The following is a 17473-nucleotide window of genomic DNA, read 5'->3' as shown; positions in this document are numbered from 1 at the left end:
AGGTGGTGGAGATACACCCGCTGCGGCGCCAAGAGTCTGCATGTAGGCAAACATGTCCCTCATCCTCTGCTCGTTCTCCACACGTAGCCTCCTCTCTTCTTCTAATTGGGCCTGGAAATTTTTCACTCCAATGTTATGATAATACAAAGAAATGGTATACAATAATCAATAAACGACGGATAAAGAAGGAATGACCTAAAGTGCCTGTATGCGGTACTGTGAAGTGTCCTGCCGAGGTCGTATGACTGGGCTCGCAGTCGTGCTTCTTGCTCTAATCTAAGATAGACTAGGAGTAGCGGACGAGTCAATTGCGCCGTCGGCAAGCCAATACCGCCCATGATGCTTACCTCCTCCAACCCTCATAACAACTTCTCCATCAAGGTCCTCGGTGGCCGGATCAAACTCTGGACCATGCACATCCCTTGCCATCGCTGAGTACGCACTGAGGCGGGCGTGGGCCATCGGGTTGCTGTATGCCTCGGACCCGTCCTCCGGGTTGTATTTGACGTCAGACGTCGCCTTGCCCTTGTGGGACATAGCATATGCCTGAAAGAGGGAGCAAGGCTGGCCACCATGTGACGACGACTGGAAGAAAACAAGCAAGACGATTAGAAATCATGCATAATTGAGTATTACATTAAATAAATACATTCGCGTACCCATGCTTCGGCGTATCCGCTGAGGCTGCGACTGCCTTGATGGTGTGGTGCACCTGGCATCATCAAACGCCGCTCCCGACAAGCGTGGTGCGACTCCTCCCACTCATCCGAGCACCACTTGTGCACCATCTGTTGCCAGCACTCTTGATGCCCGAGGCACCAATAAGGAGTCATCTACAGGGCATCAAATATTTGACATATTAGAAGATGAAATTAAGCCTGCTTAATGTAAAAAGGAATGCATATTAATTTTCTTTATTTACCTGCAAGTACTGCTCCTCAGTCAAAGACATGGTTCTTGCTTCCGTTTTGGAGACCTTCTGCCCAAGGATGTTGGCGTGAAAACTAATAATGGCCTGGATACGCGCCTCATAGTGCATGTCCACGACTCGTTTCTTACAGACTCTGGTAGCCACGGCATCAGCTTTCTCCTCAAATCCATCCTCACATCTGAAGAAATCCTGCATGCAAACACGATGTATACCATTCATTTTTTTTAAGAATGTGAAATGAATGCAATGTATGTAGCACTTACCCACAACTCCTGTTTCACCCGCTCCGCCTTGTTGTTGAATACCCTGCCATCCCGATCTTCAGCATCGGGGGCGGCGGCGTAGTGGTCGAACGTATAGGCCGGTTCCATCACTCCAGCGTGCTCAACCAGGCCAGGAAAGTGTTCCCTGCATAGAAGACCGAGGATGCCATTGACGGAGCGTTTGTGAGCGGCACCTGCACTCTGCACAATCGTCCAGGACCTGCACAAATGATTAAGACCTCTTAATAGTTTCAACTTTGAATTTGAACATATAATATGAAGAAATAAAAATATAAAAAGTTTCTTACTTTTCCCCTTCGGGTCGAATCAAAGGGCGTCTCTCACGAGGTATCGGTCGCCTGGGGAGACTGGCGGGACCTGTACATGTGATTAAGAAAAATTATTAGTTTCAACTCAGCATTTGAACATGTAACATAAAAAAGCAATGAAAACATATAACGGTTATTACCTCGCAAGTAGACGCTCGACGAACCAGAGGCACCGGAACCAGAGGCGGTCTGCTGCGCCTCCTCATCCTCCTACGCCTCCTCCTCCTCCTCCTGCGCCACATGCACCTCCTCCTCCGTATCATCTTGCTGCCCCACCTGCGCCTCCTCCTCCTCCACCTCCTGCGGGGGCACCTGTGTCGTCCCCCTCCTCCTCCTCCCCCTGCACCTCTCAGATGACCCAGCTGTATCTGACCTAGCCCTCTGGTAAAGCGACCTAACGCTCCTCAACCCACCGCCTACCATCTTTGTTCAATCACCTGCAATTAAGAAGAGTAAAGTAATAAGTATAGATAAACAAGATGTAATTAACAAGATATGCAAAATAAATAAAACATAATTACATAATAATATAGTATTACATTGATTAAAAATAATCTTCATAATCAGGATTAGCTGGATCATAAGTCTCATCATCACTATCAATCAAATCATATTCAACAGTATCCGAAGGATCAACGTCGTCATTGCCATCGACTAAATGTAATCGTTCTAGCATTTGTAAGTCTTTCACATTTTGGACCTCATCCTCCTCCTCCTCATCAACAACCGTTTCAACATCCATTCCGTCCGCTTCGGTTAAGTCTATCTCAAATCGCCCTTCTAGCCCCTCTTCTTGAAAGAACTCTCTGTCATATGTGTTTGGGTCAAAGTTGTAATCTTCATCGTTTGGGACAGGTACTTTACCGTGCGGTGATACCTTATGTACAACATACCAACCCTTAAGATGCTCTTTGGTTTGGCACGCATATGGGAGATAATAAACTTGTATGGCCTGTTGGGCCACAATATAGACATCGTCTCCTGGTAAGATGGAATCCCGTCGAATTTCCACTAGCCCAAGATTAGAATATGTCCGTCTCGTTACTTCAGGATCAAACCAATGATATTTGAATATGACAGGATTAAGAGGTTTGCAACCATAAAAGCTGAGTTCGTATATTTCTTCAATTCTTCCATAATACTCGATCCCATCAAGGCCAGGAGTTAAAACTCCAGTATTTGTGGTCTTTCGATTGGGTCGACTTGCCTCGTAGCTTGCTGTACAAAAACGATATCCATTCACGTCATAAACAGAATATGACCTGACCCTAAGGGCAAAGCCATCGGCAACCTGTCTCAACTCAGCATTCATCGTATGGCCCTGCAAGTTCAAGCACGATAGATCATTTTATTATTCGCATATGGGAGCAACTTCGAATGACAAACTAAGTACAAGCTAAATTGGACGGTTACCTGCTGTTTGAACCAAGAAATGAAATCGGGCAATCCATTTCCAGCACCCTTGCTAAGAAGGGTATCACATTCCTGTTGGGTAGGTTCCCTTGATTGACGCCAGAATTCATGAACAAATTGCTTCATATACGGCACCACCTCGTCAAGGTTGGTCAACACATATAGCATTATTTGGCGCCACTCATGATGTGTCAATGTCTTGGTGGTCGAACCACTTGCACTTCCGAGTTGCCCTAGAAAAAGGCTGAGGTTCGATTCATTTTCACTAGCATTGTAACGAGGGGGTGGATTGTGCACACTAGGGAGGTTGTCACCATAGTATGTTGTTGTAAAGTTTGAAACCTCCTCCAGAATGTATGCCTCTGCAATGGAAGCCTCGATTTTGCATTTATTTCCACATTTCTTCCGAAGAACCTTTAGAGACCTCTCGATTGGATAGCACCAATGACCCTGAACGGCCCCCCCCCATTCGTGCCTCATACGGAAGGTGCAATATCATATGCTCCATCGGATTGAAGAAGCCGGGTGGAAAGATCTTCTCCAACTTACAAAGCAACACCGGTGCAATTTTCTCAAAGTCTGCAACCACGGTCCGAGATAACTCCTTGGCACAAAGCTGGCGGAAGAAATAGCTCAACTCTGCAAGCACTAGCCAGACATGCTCAAGGACATAGCCTCGAACCATCGCCGGAAGAAGCCGCTCAATCCATTGTGGTAGTCATGACTCTTCATCCCTAATACTCGCATAGTAGATAAGTTGACCCCCCTACTCAGATTAGCTGCATACCCATCAGGGAACATCAACTTCTTGATCCATTCTAGTACTTCCCTCCTTTGGGGCTTGCTCAATACGAAATCGGCCTTAGGCTTTCTCCATGTCTTTCCACGACCAGGAGGCTTCATCTCTAGATTTGGTCTATCGCATAACGTTGCTAGATCCACTCTAGCCTTAACGTTGTCCTTTGTCTTACCGGGAATATCCATGATTGTTGCCCAAAGTGCCTCAGCGATGTTCTTTTCAGTGTGCATCACATCAATATTGTGTGGAAGGAGAAGATCATCATAATAGGGGAGCCGAGTCAAACCTGACATATGAGTCCACATATGTTGCTGGCTATATCCCACAAAGCCACCTTCGGGATTCACCATGAGGCCATCTATCTGCTGACGAACTGCAGCACTACTCTTCATCGGAGGTGCAAGGTCTGTCACTACGACACCTTTCGTAAAATTTCTAATGTCTCGTCTGAATGCGTGGTCAAGAGGGAGGAATTGCCGATGTTTATCGAACGCCGAATACTTGCCACCCTTCTGCAACCAAATGAACCTAAGACCTTCCTTGCATACTGGGCATGGGTACTTCCCGTGAACACACCAGGCACTGAATATCCCATATGCCAACAGATCGTGAAGGGAGTATTGGTACCAGACATGCATTTTGAAGTTTGTCTTTGTAGCCCGGTCGTATGTCCACACTCCTTCCTCCCAAGCACGGACCAATTCATCAATTAGAGGCTCCATGAACACACCCATATTATTCCCCGGGTGTCCAGGAATAATCAATGACAACAATATGTTCTGTCGTTGAAAGCATACGCCTGGGGGGAGATTGAGGGGGATAACGAATACAGGCCAACATGTGTATGTTGCAGCCATCATTCCATAAGGATTGAACCCATCTGTTGCCAGCGCAACACGTACATTACGAGCATCTCTAGCTTTCTCATGATGAATGCTATCAAAGTGGATCCATGCTTCACCATCGGACGCATGTACCATCTTATCAGGATTGTATCGTTTTCCATTTTTGTGCCATGTCATCTGTTTTGCGTATTCCTCCATCATGTATAGCCGCTGGATCCTCGGTATGAACGGAAGGTGACGTAGGATTGTCACGGGAATGTCAAGCTGCCTCTTGTGCCCATCACCAGAGTCAACCTCCATGAACCTAGAGGATTTACACTTTGGACAGTACTTTGATTCTGCGTATTCTTTCCTAAATAGGACACACCCCTTCAGACAAGCATGGATCTGGTCATACGGCATCTTGAGTGCACGAAGAAGTTTTCGGGCCTCGTACATGCTCTTTGGCAGAATGTGACCCTCTGGAAGTAGGCTGCCAATAACTATCAACATACCATCGAAGGCATCTCGACTCAGGCTATACTGCGACTTTAACGCCATTATGCGTCCAATGGCATCCAATTGAGAAACCTTTGTGTGTCCATGAAGGGGTTTCTGTGCCGCGGCAAACATGTCATAGAACGCCTTTGCAGTTGCCTCTGGCTCCTCCTCCGTATGTCCTTCAACAAACTGTGCCTCGTGATAGTCATTTAACATTTCCGCTACCCCGGCATCGGCATCATAATCCTGCACACGTTGCCTCACCACCTCCACTCTCATACGATCGGTTTCACCGTGGAAGACCCACTGGGTATAGCCTGCCGTAAATCCATTCAAACAAAGATGTTCCCCCATGACCTTCTTCGTCTGTCTTTTCCTGTTTGCACATTTGTTGCATGGACAGAAAATTCTACTCGCTCCTTTAGCAGCTTCGCCAAACGCCTGCTCCAAGAAAGCATCGGTCTTGTTGATCCACTCATCGGTGACCTGACGCCGACTTAAGCAGCCAGTGTACATCCACTCACGGTCTTCCATCCTCTAACATGTAAAGCAGAGGGTAATATCAATTAAATATTTTCATCAGACAACAAAACCTAACTAAAGTGACCAAACTAACTAACGCAACCCAGGGCTACTAGAGTAGGACACCACAGCAACACGTACGTCGGTGCCCAAAACTAAAGGGCAACTTCTAAGCTACTAGAGTAGGACACCACAATTCCCATGTTACCGACAGATGCTATATATCTTATCTTTTTAAGAAATGGTATATATCTTATCTGAACCAAACAACTGATTTGTAGAAATATATTACTACTATTTTTATTTGTAGAAACATATTACTAATATCAGACACAATGCAATGTCAAAGGGTCAAACAGAATACCAAACTTTTCAATCCTTGAGGATTATACTTTGTAATTGCACATATCCTGTGCATATAGATATATGGTAAAGAAAAGATTTTACAGGAGGCCACACAACAGCCAAGAAAAACTAAATCATTGACATATTACTCAAACCTCTGCCTGCAATTATATATGATAGCAAATCAACTAATCAAAAGTAATGAAGTCAACATCACTCATGGCACCAAGTTCAGAAAGGGAAAACAATATAGAAAGAAGACACTATAGCACAATGTTAACTTGGTTTGACTTCCTTCTCTGTAACTCTATAACTCTTATTCTTGGTGGCATAAAGTACGCATGTGCTCTTGGGAAGTTACATTTGAACATAGCTATAATCGATTAATGATAAACAAAGTAGCAGTCATGATCAAACCCAAGATTGCAAAATGCTAAAGCATATAAAATACCAGTTACAAGCACCCCCTACATTATAGTAATACATCAAGTAACTTTACTTCCGGTAAAGAGAGAAAGAAAGCTTTCAAAACTTACCTAGCCGGTAGGGCGGCGGCCGGGGCAGGGGGCGCAGCGGGGCAGGGGGCGCGCGGCGGGGCAGGGGGCGAGGCGGCGGCGGGGCCCGGGGCGGTGTGGCCGGGGCGGCGGGAGCCGGCGGTGGGGGCCGGGGTGGCGCTGGGCCGGTGGGCGGCATGGGCCGGGGCGGCGGAGGCCAGGGCGCGCCGTGTCCGGGGCGGCGGGGCCCGGGCGGCCGAGGCCCGGGGCGGTGTGGCCGGGGCGGCGGGAGCCGGCGGTGGGGGCCGGGGCGGCGCTGGGCCGGTGGGCGGCGTGGGCCGGGGCGGTGGAGGCCAGGGCGCGGCGTGTCCGGGGCGGCGGGGCCCGGGGCGGCGGGCGCAGGAGGCGGCGGGAGGCGGCGGGGTCCGGGGCGGCGTGGCCGGGGCGGCGGGGTCCGGGGTGGCGTGTCCGGGGCGGCGTGGCCGGGGCGGCAGGGCCCGGGGCGGCGGGCGTAGGAGGCGGCGGGAGCCGGGGGAGCGAGGAGGTGCGTGAGGAAAGAAATGAACGGACGAACGAAATGCACAAGTGTTTCGCTTGAATAAACGCCACTTTGCCGAGTGTTAGATCACGGCACTCGGCAAAGACCTCTTTGCCGAGTGTCAGATCGCGGACACTCGGCAAAGACCTCTTTGCCGAGTGCCACAAATCAGACACTCGGCAAAGACCTATTTGCCGAGTGCCAGAAATCAGACACTCGGCAAAGACCTATTTGCCGAGTGCCAGAAATCTGGCACTCGGCAAAGTGGTCTTTGCCGAGTGCTTTTTGTGTGCACTCGGCAAACCCTATTTGATTTTTTTTCTTTTTCAACCCAAACTTTTTGTGTTGTGATCCGACGTTACCTTGAAGTACATATCAATTTTTTTGCCAATTACTCGAAGTGTTTATTATATTCAGTCAATTTATTTCATTTGATTGCATTTCTTGGAATAATTCAAATTTGAACTGCAAGTCATTCGAAGATGGACAAAAATGAATCAAAAAATGATATTCATATTATTGAGCCTACTTCGACACCTTATCCATGAGGAGACAAAAATTTCAACCATCTCATGTTCACGAGGCATGACCACAAACTTGTGGTCCAGTTGTTTTTAAATTTTATAAAAAGCGAATGTGGTTCGAAAATTATGAAACTTGTCGAGATGTCATGATATCATATGCGGAGGCTATGATAAAAATTTGGCTAGGTTTCATGAAAGTTTGCCAGCTACGATGTTTAACACGTACTCGGCCTTCACATGAAATCATAAATCTTATTTGTACAGGATTCTATTTGTAAGCATCGTATGTTAATACTTTCACGAAACCTAGCCAAATTTTTATCACAGCCTCCGCATATGATATCATGACATCTCGACAAGTTTCATAATTTTCGAACCACATTCGCTTTTTATAAAATTTAAAAACAACTGGACCACAAGTTTGTGGTCATGCCTCGTGAACATGAGATGGTTGAAATTTTTGTCTCCTCATGGATAAGGTGTCGAAGTAGGCTCAATAATATGAATATCATTTTTCGATTCATTTTTCTCCACTCTTCGAATGACTTGCAGTTCAAATTTGAATTATTCCAAGAAATGCAATCAAATGAAATAAATTGACTGAATATAATAAACACTTCGAGTAATTGGCAAAAAAATTGATATGTACTTCAAGGTAACGTCGGATCACAACACAAAAAGTTTGGGTTGAAAAAGAAAAAAAATCAAATAGGGTTTGCCGAGTGCCCACAAAAAGCACTCGGCAAAGACCACTTTGCCGAGTGTCTGATTTGTTGCACTCGGCAAAGCTAACGGCCGTTTGCTGCCGTTCACAGCTGACGGAGCTTTGCCGAGTGTCTCTGTTTGCCGAGTGACCGACACTCGGCAAAATATATCTTTGCCGAGTGTCACTTTTTGCCGAGTGTCGGGCTCTCGGCAAAGAAGGTCTTCGCCGAGTGTTTCCCTTTACCGAGTGCGGCACTCGGCATATGTCCTATTCGCCGAGTGCCCGACATAATGCACTCGGCAAAACGTGTGGCACTCGGTAATGATGCCGTCTCTGGTAGTGAGTTGGTTTGTGTCACCATGACGGTTAGAAGAGAGGTGCGTTGGGTTGAATTCAGGTTACAGGCCTTGTTCTCTTTGAGAATTTTTTTAAAGGCTCCTATTCACCCCCTCTCCGGTCGCCTATCCGGTCCGTCAATACGATGACGGAAAGAATTAGTTTATTTAGGTGAATGTATATGTCTCTATAAGCAACATTGTTTCCTACCAAACTAGTGATCCAAGGGACATGACAAGATTAAGCGAAACTAAAGCTAACCCATGTCAGAGTTGTGAGTAGCTTACTGTTTTTCCCCTTTCTTGTTTGATCCTTGTGTCTTGTTGATTATTTGTTTGCTCTCTCTCTCTCTCTGACATCACAAACATATACATCTCTGGATTGATGCTCTTTGAGCACTTCGTAGAGCATGACCTTATTCGTCACTGTTGACTGAATTCAGTCAGTATAACCATGCTGGAGAAACATTTATAACTAGGACGTTCGTTAGTCTTCAACATTTATATGAGATCATCCCGTGTTTCACAAGCTAGGAAAACGTGCCTCCAAATTAGCTGCGAATGGAGGAAGAACAGTGGAGTACACCTACTGAGTACTTGAATAATTCATATGCTAGACGCTGTCTCAATTATTTGGTGAGAGAGACAATCCAATTGAAATCACCATTAACCTAAATTTTGAGAAGTTGCCATCGTCTTCAGTTTCCCTGGTAATTTAAAAGATACAGTAAGTAATGTACGTACTTTCAACCTTCTGCTGTGTTTCCTTTGTTTAATGAAATCGTATCAGGCGTGTAGAGAATAATCTTCCTTGCTTCTCCCGCTCCAATCATACATGCTAGGAGAGAAGTTTGATAATATAACTAAAGATGCAGATATATTTGGTTACAATGGTACTTTTCAACAATAGCGATTGCGTCCAAGGAAGTTCGAGGCCTGAGAACCAATTATAACTAAAAATAAGTTTTCTCGTTCCTCATACGGCAGCTGTATTTCAGATGTCTCCATCCTTGAAGAAGTAGAAAAGCGCGAGCAAAGATGTCAAGCAGTAGTTGCATCTAAATCTGAAGGATCCACTGCATTGACGTTCTCCACGGGAACGTTTACTAGTTTGTGGTCTACCTTTGTCTAGTTTGACTCAAACTGCAATGACTATCAACATGCATATGTATTATGACGATGATGAAAGGAACTAGTTTGATTTTGGTGCATGCCTACATGGGCCAACATGACACATGTTATGTTTCCGAACTTGTCTAGGTACATAGCCAAAAATACCTAATATTTGTGGACCGAGATTGTAGAAATCAACACGACCTTACAAAACTAAGTGAACATTAACAAATTCAATATAACAATGTTTTTTTGGGCTGGGAATGATTCACGTCTCTTCCCGCTCTAATTTCTTCACAATTGGAGCTGATTATTGAAAGGAAGCTTTGTCAAGGACAAAGGTAGCTTGCTTTTTTGTCAGTTGTGAACAAGGGACAAAGATGAATCTCTGAGCTCTTCTAATGCAAGAACCTGATATTTATCCACAATCGAGTTGTTAGATCCTGAGGCAGTGATTGATAGAGCTCTGTAAATTAGTTATTTTCTAATAAGTGTCAAGTGCAGCGATGCACATGTTATATTTTTCACGATAATAAGTTCTGTACTTTTGCTAGTTCTTCTACATAAAAGTAGATTTTGGTGGTTCCTACATGTTATTGCTAACATGATGCATAGAAACTGTTACATGCAGAAACAATGTAAGCAGAGAGCAGACATTATTGCAATACAACGTTCTATCTTGTGAATTGTCACATCCTAGCCTGCAAATACTAACCACTCTGCCAAGTAGTTAGACGTAATTATTGTTTTGTAGGTATCTTCATATACTACACAAGTTCAATATCTAATATAGTATTATGCTCTCTCTATTCATGTCTGCACGTTTCACATGCTTATTGTTGGGCTGGAGAATGGATGTCTAGAACTAGCACTACAAAGTAGACGCGCTAGTCTTGGCCTTCTCTATCTATACATGAGACAAGAGCTAGCCGGTGTTTCGATCGTTACATATATATACACGGTACATTTTTAAGCTAATGAGAAGCTTATGCCAAACACAATAATATTCCCTAATGTTGAATTGTAAATGAATTGCTCATATTTCCCTATGTTATTGGTTGAACAACTCATTAAGGTATATATCATGAAAAGAAGTCTTGAGGTCCAATCCTAGCAAATCTAGCTAATTAAATAAAATAATCACATTCAACTCCTTTCTACACATTTAAGATCTCATTAAGTCTGCACGTGACGGGGAGCGTTCATACCCACCTCTCAACACCAGCTTACTCTCTCCGTCTGTCCTGTAATATAGGGCATCATGAGAAAATGACACATGTATCCTTGTTTGGTTGTCAAAGCCTAACTCACTTAGCCTTATTGCCTTAATAAGTTGAATTCAGGAAAGTTAAACTCACGTTAAATTCATCTTAACTGTATCGTTGAACTACTGCAGATGACAAACAATACGATTGGATGAGAATCTAATGAATTTAAGAATTTTTTAGACACTCTGTCAGCTAGCTTTTTACTGTTACGATTAGCACTAGTCTTGACTCTTGAGTCTCTTAGTTCAGAACCAAGAAAATATGACCATGATTTAATAGAAAAGACGACCATGATTTACAACATTAAGTTCTTGAAAGGATCTGGTGTTTTCCTGTTATCCTAAAGCAGAACAGTAATTTAAATGGTAAATACACAAAAAATGGAAAATTGGCTAATTCTAGATTTGTTCCTTTAGGCACATAAAACATTAATTTCTAGGTTAGTAGTTCCATGTGAAACCATTTAAACTAGGTGATTAAATAATGAAACAAATATGTGGAAAATTAGAACAAGTTTCTAATATAATACTAGGAGAGAAAGTTTCTTGTCGTAGGTCGATGAGATGTGCACGGTAGCTTCATTGGGTCGTCCTATCCCATATGATTCTACCTATGCTTTCTTGCTGTAGTCAGCTTAGCACGCAGTGACCGCGTCAGTAGATTGAGCGATTCTCCCTGCTGGCACAAAATTCTAGGCTTTTACCTGATCAATTCTATACTTTCTCCTTTAGACTAATTGAAAATGCAATACTAGATATTGCTCTTTTAGCAGCTCTGGTCCTTCTGTACTGCAAGATCTTCCCGGTTTCCTGAAGCTACCTGATCTGTATGGGAAAAATTGAATCACGATTCCAACAACTGGCCTCGTGTTACCAGTTACCATGAGCCTTTTATGGCCTCTTGCTTCCTCCTTTTTACTACCTCATAGCTCCAATGGTATAGCGTCCCAATGATGGTGCCTAGTGTAATTTACAGCAAGATTATTGTTAGCTAGGCTTGATGCGAAGCAGTAAAAAGCCATCCAAGCACAAGGAACACGCGTGGGGGAATTTGAAGCAGTAAAGATGATCTTTCTCCCGAATCGCACACGAAAGGATTTTAGAGGAAAAGTAGACCATGGAGTAGCTGATAGCAGAGAAATTTTGCACACATAACGACCGGAGCCAACTTTCTGCGCGTTTGCCGTCACTATTTTCAATTAGGACGCAAGTGATCCTGGCCCCGTGCGATCGATCTCGTGCACGCTTCACCTTTAGTCGCTTTGTCCCATGTTTCTTCCCTTGCTTTCTTGCTCTAGTCGTATTGGCATGCCGCAGTGAGTAGTGACCGTGTCAATCAAAGAGGCACCATATGTCAAGTATAGAGTCGAAAGAGCGTCCTTTTCAAAAAAGACATCCAGGATGGAAGGAAAACCTGCAGTAAAGCCGAAGCATCTGCTTCCCGCATTGTCACGTTCACATCGTCCCTGATCGTCGAGAAAGCGTTGCTCTTCCAGATTTTAAAACACATCCAGCTGCTTTTCTAGAAGCCCTAGCTAGCTGCATGGTCGGCGAGCACTTGCTCATCTACTCTAACTGCAAATTATGTAGTAGTTGTCCAGGAATATTGGAATTTTTTTCCTTTTAGTAATATTAATAGATAATTTTTGTTAAGTAACGAAATTCCCTGTGAGTTGTAAAAGTTTGTTTCCGGAATATGGTGTACTGGAGTTGCTGCAAAAAAAAAAAACTGGAATTGACGGCTGATTGATGACATGTGCATATGATGCAAAGTTTATATCAATTTTCAATTTGTAGACACCTTCAATATAGTTACCGGATACGTTTGCCACTATTTTTGTTATAAATGAAACAAACACGTTGCACATTTTTAAGTGAAAACTAAGCTAGCCACTATGTTTCGAAATTCCAATGGAAATGAGTTGGACAACGATCGATGCGTCTGAACTGAGCCCTTGTCACACTACTCATGGTCTATTTTTCAACAGCATGATGAAAAACTACCAACCACAATAGTCCCACACTATTACATTTATTGTTTTCTGACCTGAAATATGTTGCAAGTAAGAGGAAATAAAATCCATTGTTTTGAAACAGAACATGTACGAGTTTGAAAATTTGATATTCTGTTTCATACCTGATGAACTGAAATTATGGTTTCATTATTATTGCACCTGATCGATTATAGATGTTGCTAGCCATCTTTATTGTTTTCTACGTGGTCATGAATCGCGTGGATGCCTCATTCGCTCCGACGACTAGCTAGCTTCTACCAACTCTCTGCGGATCCGTATCGGAGTTGCTGGGTGGCCTACGCGCGACTAGGCTCATCAACTGGTTAAGAAAAGACAACCATCCATAGGTAGTCTGCCGTCTCCATGTCTCTGCTACCATCCCACACAGACAAATAGAAGCTTCTTAACTATGTAGTACACGAAATATTAAATCCAAAAAAAGATGTACTAATAATCAACTTGCAGATTCATTCATCAAGTAGTAGCAAATAAAGAAAATTTCTCACCAACTACTCCCGGGCTAGGACTCTCTCCCTCACGCAGGTCCCACCCTTTCCAACCGTCTTGAACCACTCTCGCACTGAGTGTCCCCAGCCCTATATATGGCCACAATCTCGCAGCATCTCCTTGCATACATCCCCCAGCACTGTACTTGCCTTACTCTTCTAGAGCATACCTGGATCGGAGAACAGTTTTTTCACCAAGAGTACCTGTCTCAGGCTAAGTGCTAGGCACCATCCATTTCACAGAACACAAACACACACCTTCCTTTTTACTTGGAGGGATACTACCATGCGGACTGAGACGCCCATGCCGGCCCTCTCAGGCCACGGCCGGACAGTCTGCGTCACCGGCGCTGGAGGATTTATCGCCTCCTGGCTCGTCAAGCGCCTTCTGGAGAAGGGCTACACTGTCCGCGGCACGGTCAGGAACCCTGGTGGGTCTCCATTCGATCCTGTGTGTTACAAACTTCGCGAGGACCTTCATCTCTTTTACATTATTTTTTTCTAACGTGTGGAAGCGTTACTACAAGGGGTTCGAATTATTTGTTACTAATAACCATATTGTTGTTCCCCTGTTTGTGCGACGACTCTCGCAGTTGATCCGAAGAACGACCACCTGAGGGCACTTGAGGGTGCCGCGGACCGCCTTACTCTCCTCCGTGCCGACTTGCTGGATCCTGACAGCCTTCTCGAGGCCTTCTCCGGCTGCGATGGGGTCTTCCATGCTGCCTCCCCGGTCACCGATGACCCTGTATGTGCAACATGCCTGTGTCTTGCATTGGGCTATATATACATGTTTCTTGGGCAGCAACGTGAGTAGCAGCCACTGAGACTGACCGGATCATCTCGTCGAAACGTGCACCTGAAAACTCAGGAGAAGATGATCGAGCCCGCGATCCGCGGCACAAGGTACGTGATAACGGCGGCGGCGGACACCGGCGTGAAGCGCGTCGTGTTCACGTCCTCCATCGGCACGGTGTACATGAACCCCTACCGCGACCCCAACATGCCCGTCGACGACACATGCTGGAGCGACTTCGAGTACTGCAAGAGGACCGAGGTACGTTTAACCTTCTTCTTTTTTTTTACGTTGGAGCTAAGGCAGCGTAATTACTAGCTAGTTTTCTAACGTTCTTAATTTTGTTCTCCATTAAATGAAGAATGTTCTTATCCTTCCGAAAAAAGAATGTTCTCATGCTTTCACCTTTCCAAAAAAATATAATGAGACGATGACAGAATGAGAGAACTAATGATCGTACCGAAGAAAATTAGTAACGTACCACTGAATCCATGGGGTCGGTGCCTCTGTTGTCGCACGCTTGTCTGTCAAACCCTCACCAAACGGGGGTGAAAAAGGCAGGACGACGTTGATCTGTGAACTGCACAGGTCATGAGGTGTAGTTTCTTGGTTGTCCAGGCATCAAATACCAACCAGACCATTCTTCTCTGCCATTTTAACTACTCCAAGTACTTTTGTGTGCTACACCTACTACTCCACATAAACCTGGGATCCATCCAGCATTATATATATTACCGTGTAGGTGAGACCAAACATGGGCAACATATATGCTTGTAGCTCAACAGATAAGATCACTATCACCATGGCCGCACCTTTTTGTTTCACACACACGTCAAAAGCTGGCTTGCACTGTTTGGACACTAAGAAAAAGGTAGATCATTTTATTAGGTGAAGTTCGATCCAGACCATGCGTTTGAAGATTCCATATATATATCCTTTTCTACTAAAGTACTTTTTAATTATAAATCACGTTCATCTTGGCCTGTTATATATATAGTTGATCATCAGGGCACATTTTTATTCCATGCACTTGTCTTCTGATGGATAGTCCCAGAAAGTTTTACCTCCATACATTTTACAAATAATACCATGCATCTCCAGCCAAGCCAGAAATAAACCATTTCATGTGATGATATATATATATATATATATACAGAACTGGTACTGCTACGCAAAGACGGTGGCGGAGCAGGGCGCGTGGGAGCTGGCGCGGAAGCGCGGGCTGGACCTGGTGGTGGTGAACCCGGTGCTGGTGCTGGGTCCGCTGCTGCAGCCGACGGTGAACGCGAGCACGGACCACGTGATGAAGTACCTGACGGGGTCGGCGAAGACGTACGTGAACGCGGCGCAGGCCTATGTGCACGTCAAGGACGTCGCCGAGGCGCACGTCAGGGTGTATGAGGCGGCCGACGCGCACGGCCGCTACATCTGCGCCGAGAGCACCCTCCACCGCGGCGAGCTCTGCCGCATCCTCGCCAAGCTCTTCCCGGAGTACCCCATACCCACCAAGTATGTGGACAAGGCAAAAGCTTATAACAGCAATAACAAAATTATTATTATTGGCATGGTTGTTATCTTTATTTACACGCATACTATATAGGTGCAAGGACGAGGTGAACCCTCCGGTGATAGGATACAAGTTCAGCAACCAGCGGCTCAAGGATCTGGGGATGGAGTTCGTGCCTGTGCTCCAGTGCCTCTACGAGACGGTGAAGAGCCTCCAAGAGAAAGGGATGCTGCCCGTGCTCCCGCCAAACGACGAACACCACCACCAAGAACTGATCACATCTTGATGATCCCAACATTCACTACTGATGATCTACTGCTGCATGCTACCACACATATCATGAGCTAGCTGATTAATATAATATTAGCAACCTTTTTATTCATATATATATATATGCATGTACACGTGGCAACTTTAATTGGTGCATGCACGCGTGAGAGCCACCGACCGACCCAATTGTCAGTGCTGTATGACGTACACATGCATCACACCAGTGTGGAATATATTATTGTTATAGAGATATATATCTGCTGAGCCGCAATAAGTGGGCACCTTTAGCTGCTAGACGAATGCAAGCAGATATCAAGCGCAAAATTAGGTGCAATAATCAAGAAAATCAACTTTGGTTTCCATACCAAACTAAGATGAAAGCTTTCAAAACTTCAAGGATGTGCGCATGCAATGAAGGACATACCGCGCTTTCATCGTTGGTGACCGACAATCCACCAAGGGTAACTACCCGAAAATGCGATAATAGTTCCGGTTAGGAATCCGAAGGTTCATGCGCACATCTTTTCACTACCGGAGACGGCATCTTTGCCGAGTGCAAAAATTTTTGCCGAGAGCATTTAGTCGGGCACTCGGCGAATAAGACCTTTGCCGAGTGCCGCACTCGGCAAAAAGAAACACTCGGCGAATAACAGATTTGCCGAGTGTCAAGCGCTCGGCAAACAATAACACTCGGCAAAATCTATTTTGCCTAGTGCCCTGCACTCGGCAAAGCTCCGTCAGCTGCGAACGACAGCAAATGGCAGTTAGCTTTGCCGAGTGTCGGTATCGCGGACACTCGGCAAATGTGTGATTTGCCGAGCGCTATTCTGTGACACTCGGCAAAAAGTATTTATTTTTTTCCTTTTTCCACCCAAACTTTTTGCGTTGTGATTCTAGATTATCTTGAACTACATATGCAAGTTTGGCACATTACTCGAATTGTTTGCTATATTTAGTCAATTTATTTCATTGATTGAATTTGTTGGAATAACTCAAATTTGAATTGCAAGTCATTCAAAGAGTGGAAAAAATAAATTGAAAAATGATATTCATATTATTGAGTCTACTTCGACACTTTATCCATGAACAGATAAGAATTTGAAACATCTCATGTTCACGAAGCATGACCACAAACTTGGGGTCCGGTTGTTTTTAAATTGTATAAAAAGCAAATTTGGTCAGAAAATCATGAAACTTGCCCACATATCATGATATCATATGTGGAGGCTGTGATAAAAATTTGGCTAGGTTTCGTGAAAGTTTGTCAGCTACCATGCCTAACACCTAGTTGGCCTTCACATGAAATCATGAAACTTATTTGGACATGCTTCGGTTTGTAAGCATCGTATGTTACAACTTTCATGAAACTTTGTAAAATTTTTATCACAGCCTCCACATATGATATCATGACATCTCGGCAAGTTTCATGATTTTTTGACCAAATTTTCTTTCTATACAATTTAAAAACAACCGGA

General features: G+C 44.5%; 2 protein-coding genes across 2 annotated transcripts; one reads left to right on the top strand and one right to left on the bottom strand.

Moving 5' to 3' along the window:
- Positions 1 to 276: 276 nt before the first annotated feature.
- LOC112880920 lies at positions 277 to 5539 on the bottom strand. Its single transcript, XM_025945646.1, has 4 exons — positions 5405 to 5539; positions 923 to 991; positions 660 to 833; positions 277 to 585 (listed from the first exon to the last, which is right to left on the bottom strand). Exons 1-4 carry the CDS (start codon positions 5537 to 5539, stop codon positions 277 to 279), a joined length of 687 nt encoding a protein of 228 aa, XP_025801431.1.
- Positions 5540 to 13540: 8001 nt separating this feature from the next.
- LOC112879317 (cinnamoyl-CoA reductase 2-like) lies at positions 13541 to 16248 on the top strand. Its single transcript, XM_025943543.1, has 5 exons — positions 13541 to 13856; positions 14019 to 14173; positions 14297 to 14482; positions 15378 to 15730; positions 15822 to 16248. Exons 1-5 carry the CDS (start codon positions 13712 to 13714, stop codon positions 16012 to 16014), a joined length of 1032 nt encoding a protein of 343 aa, XP_025799328.1. The 5' UTR covers positions 13541 to 13711; the 3' UTR covers positions 16015 to 16248.
- The last annotated feature ends 1225 nt before the right edge of the window (positions 16249 to 17473 follow it).

Source organism: Panicum hallii, chromosome 2 (genome assembly GCF_002211085.1).
Source record: "Panicum hallii strain FIL2 chromosome 2, PHallii_v3.1, whole genome shotgun sequence".
NCBI classification, from domain to species: Eukaryota; Viridiplantae; Streptophyta; class Magnoliopsida; order Poales; family Poaceae; genus Panicum; species Panicum hallii.
The sequence above is the reverse complement of the archived record's forward strand: the minus strand, read 5'-3'. Positions and strand labels throughout refer to the sequence as shown.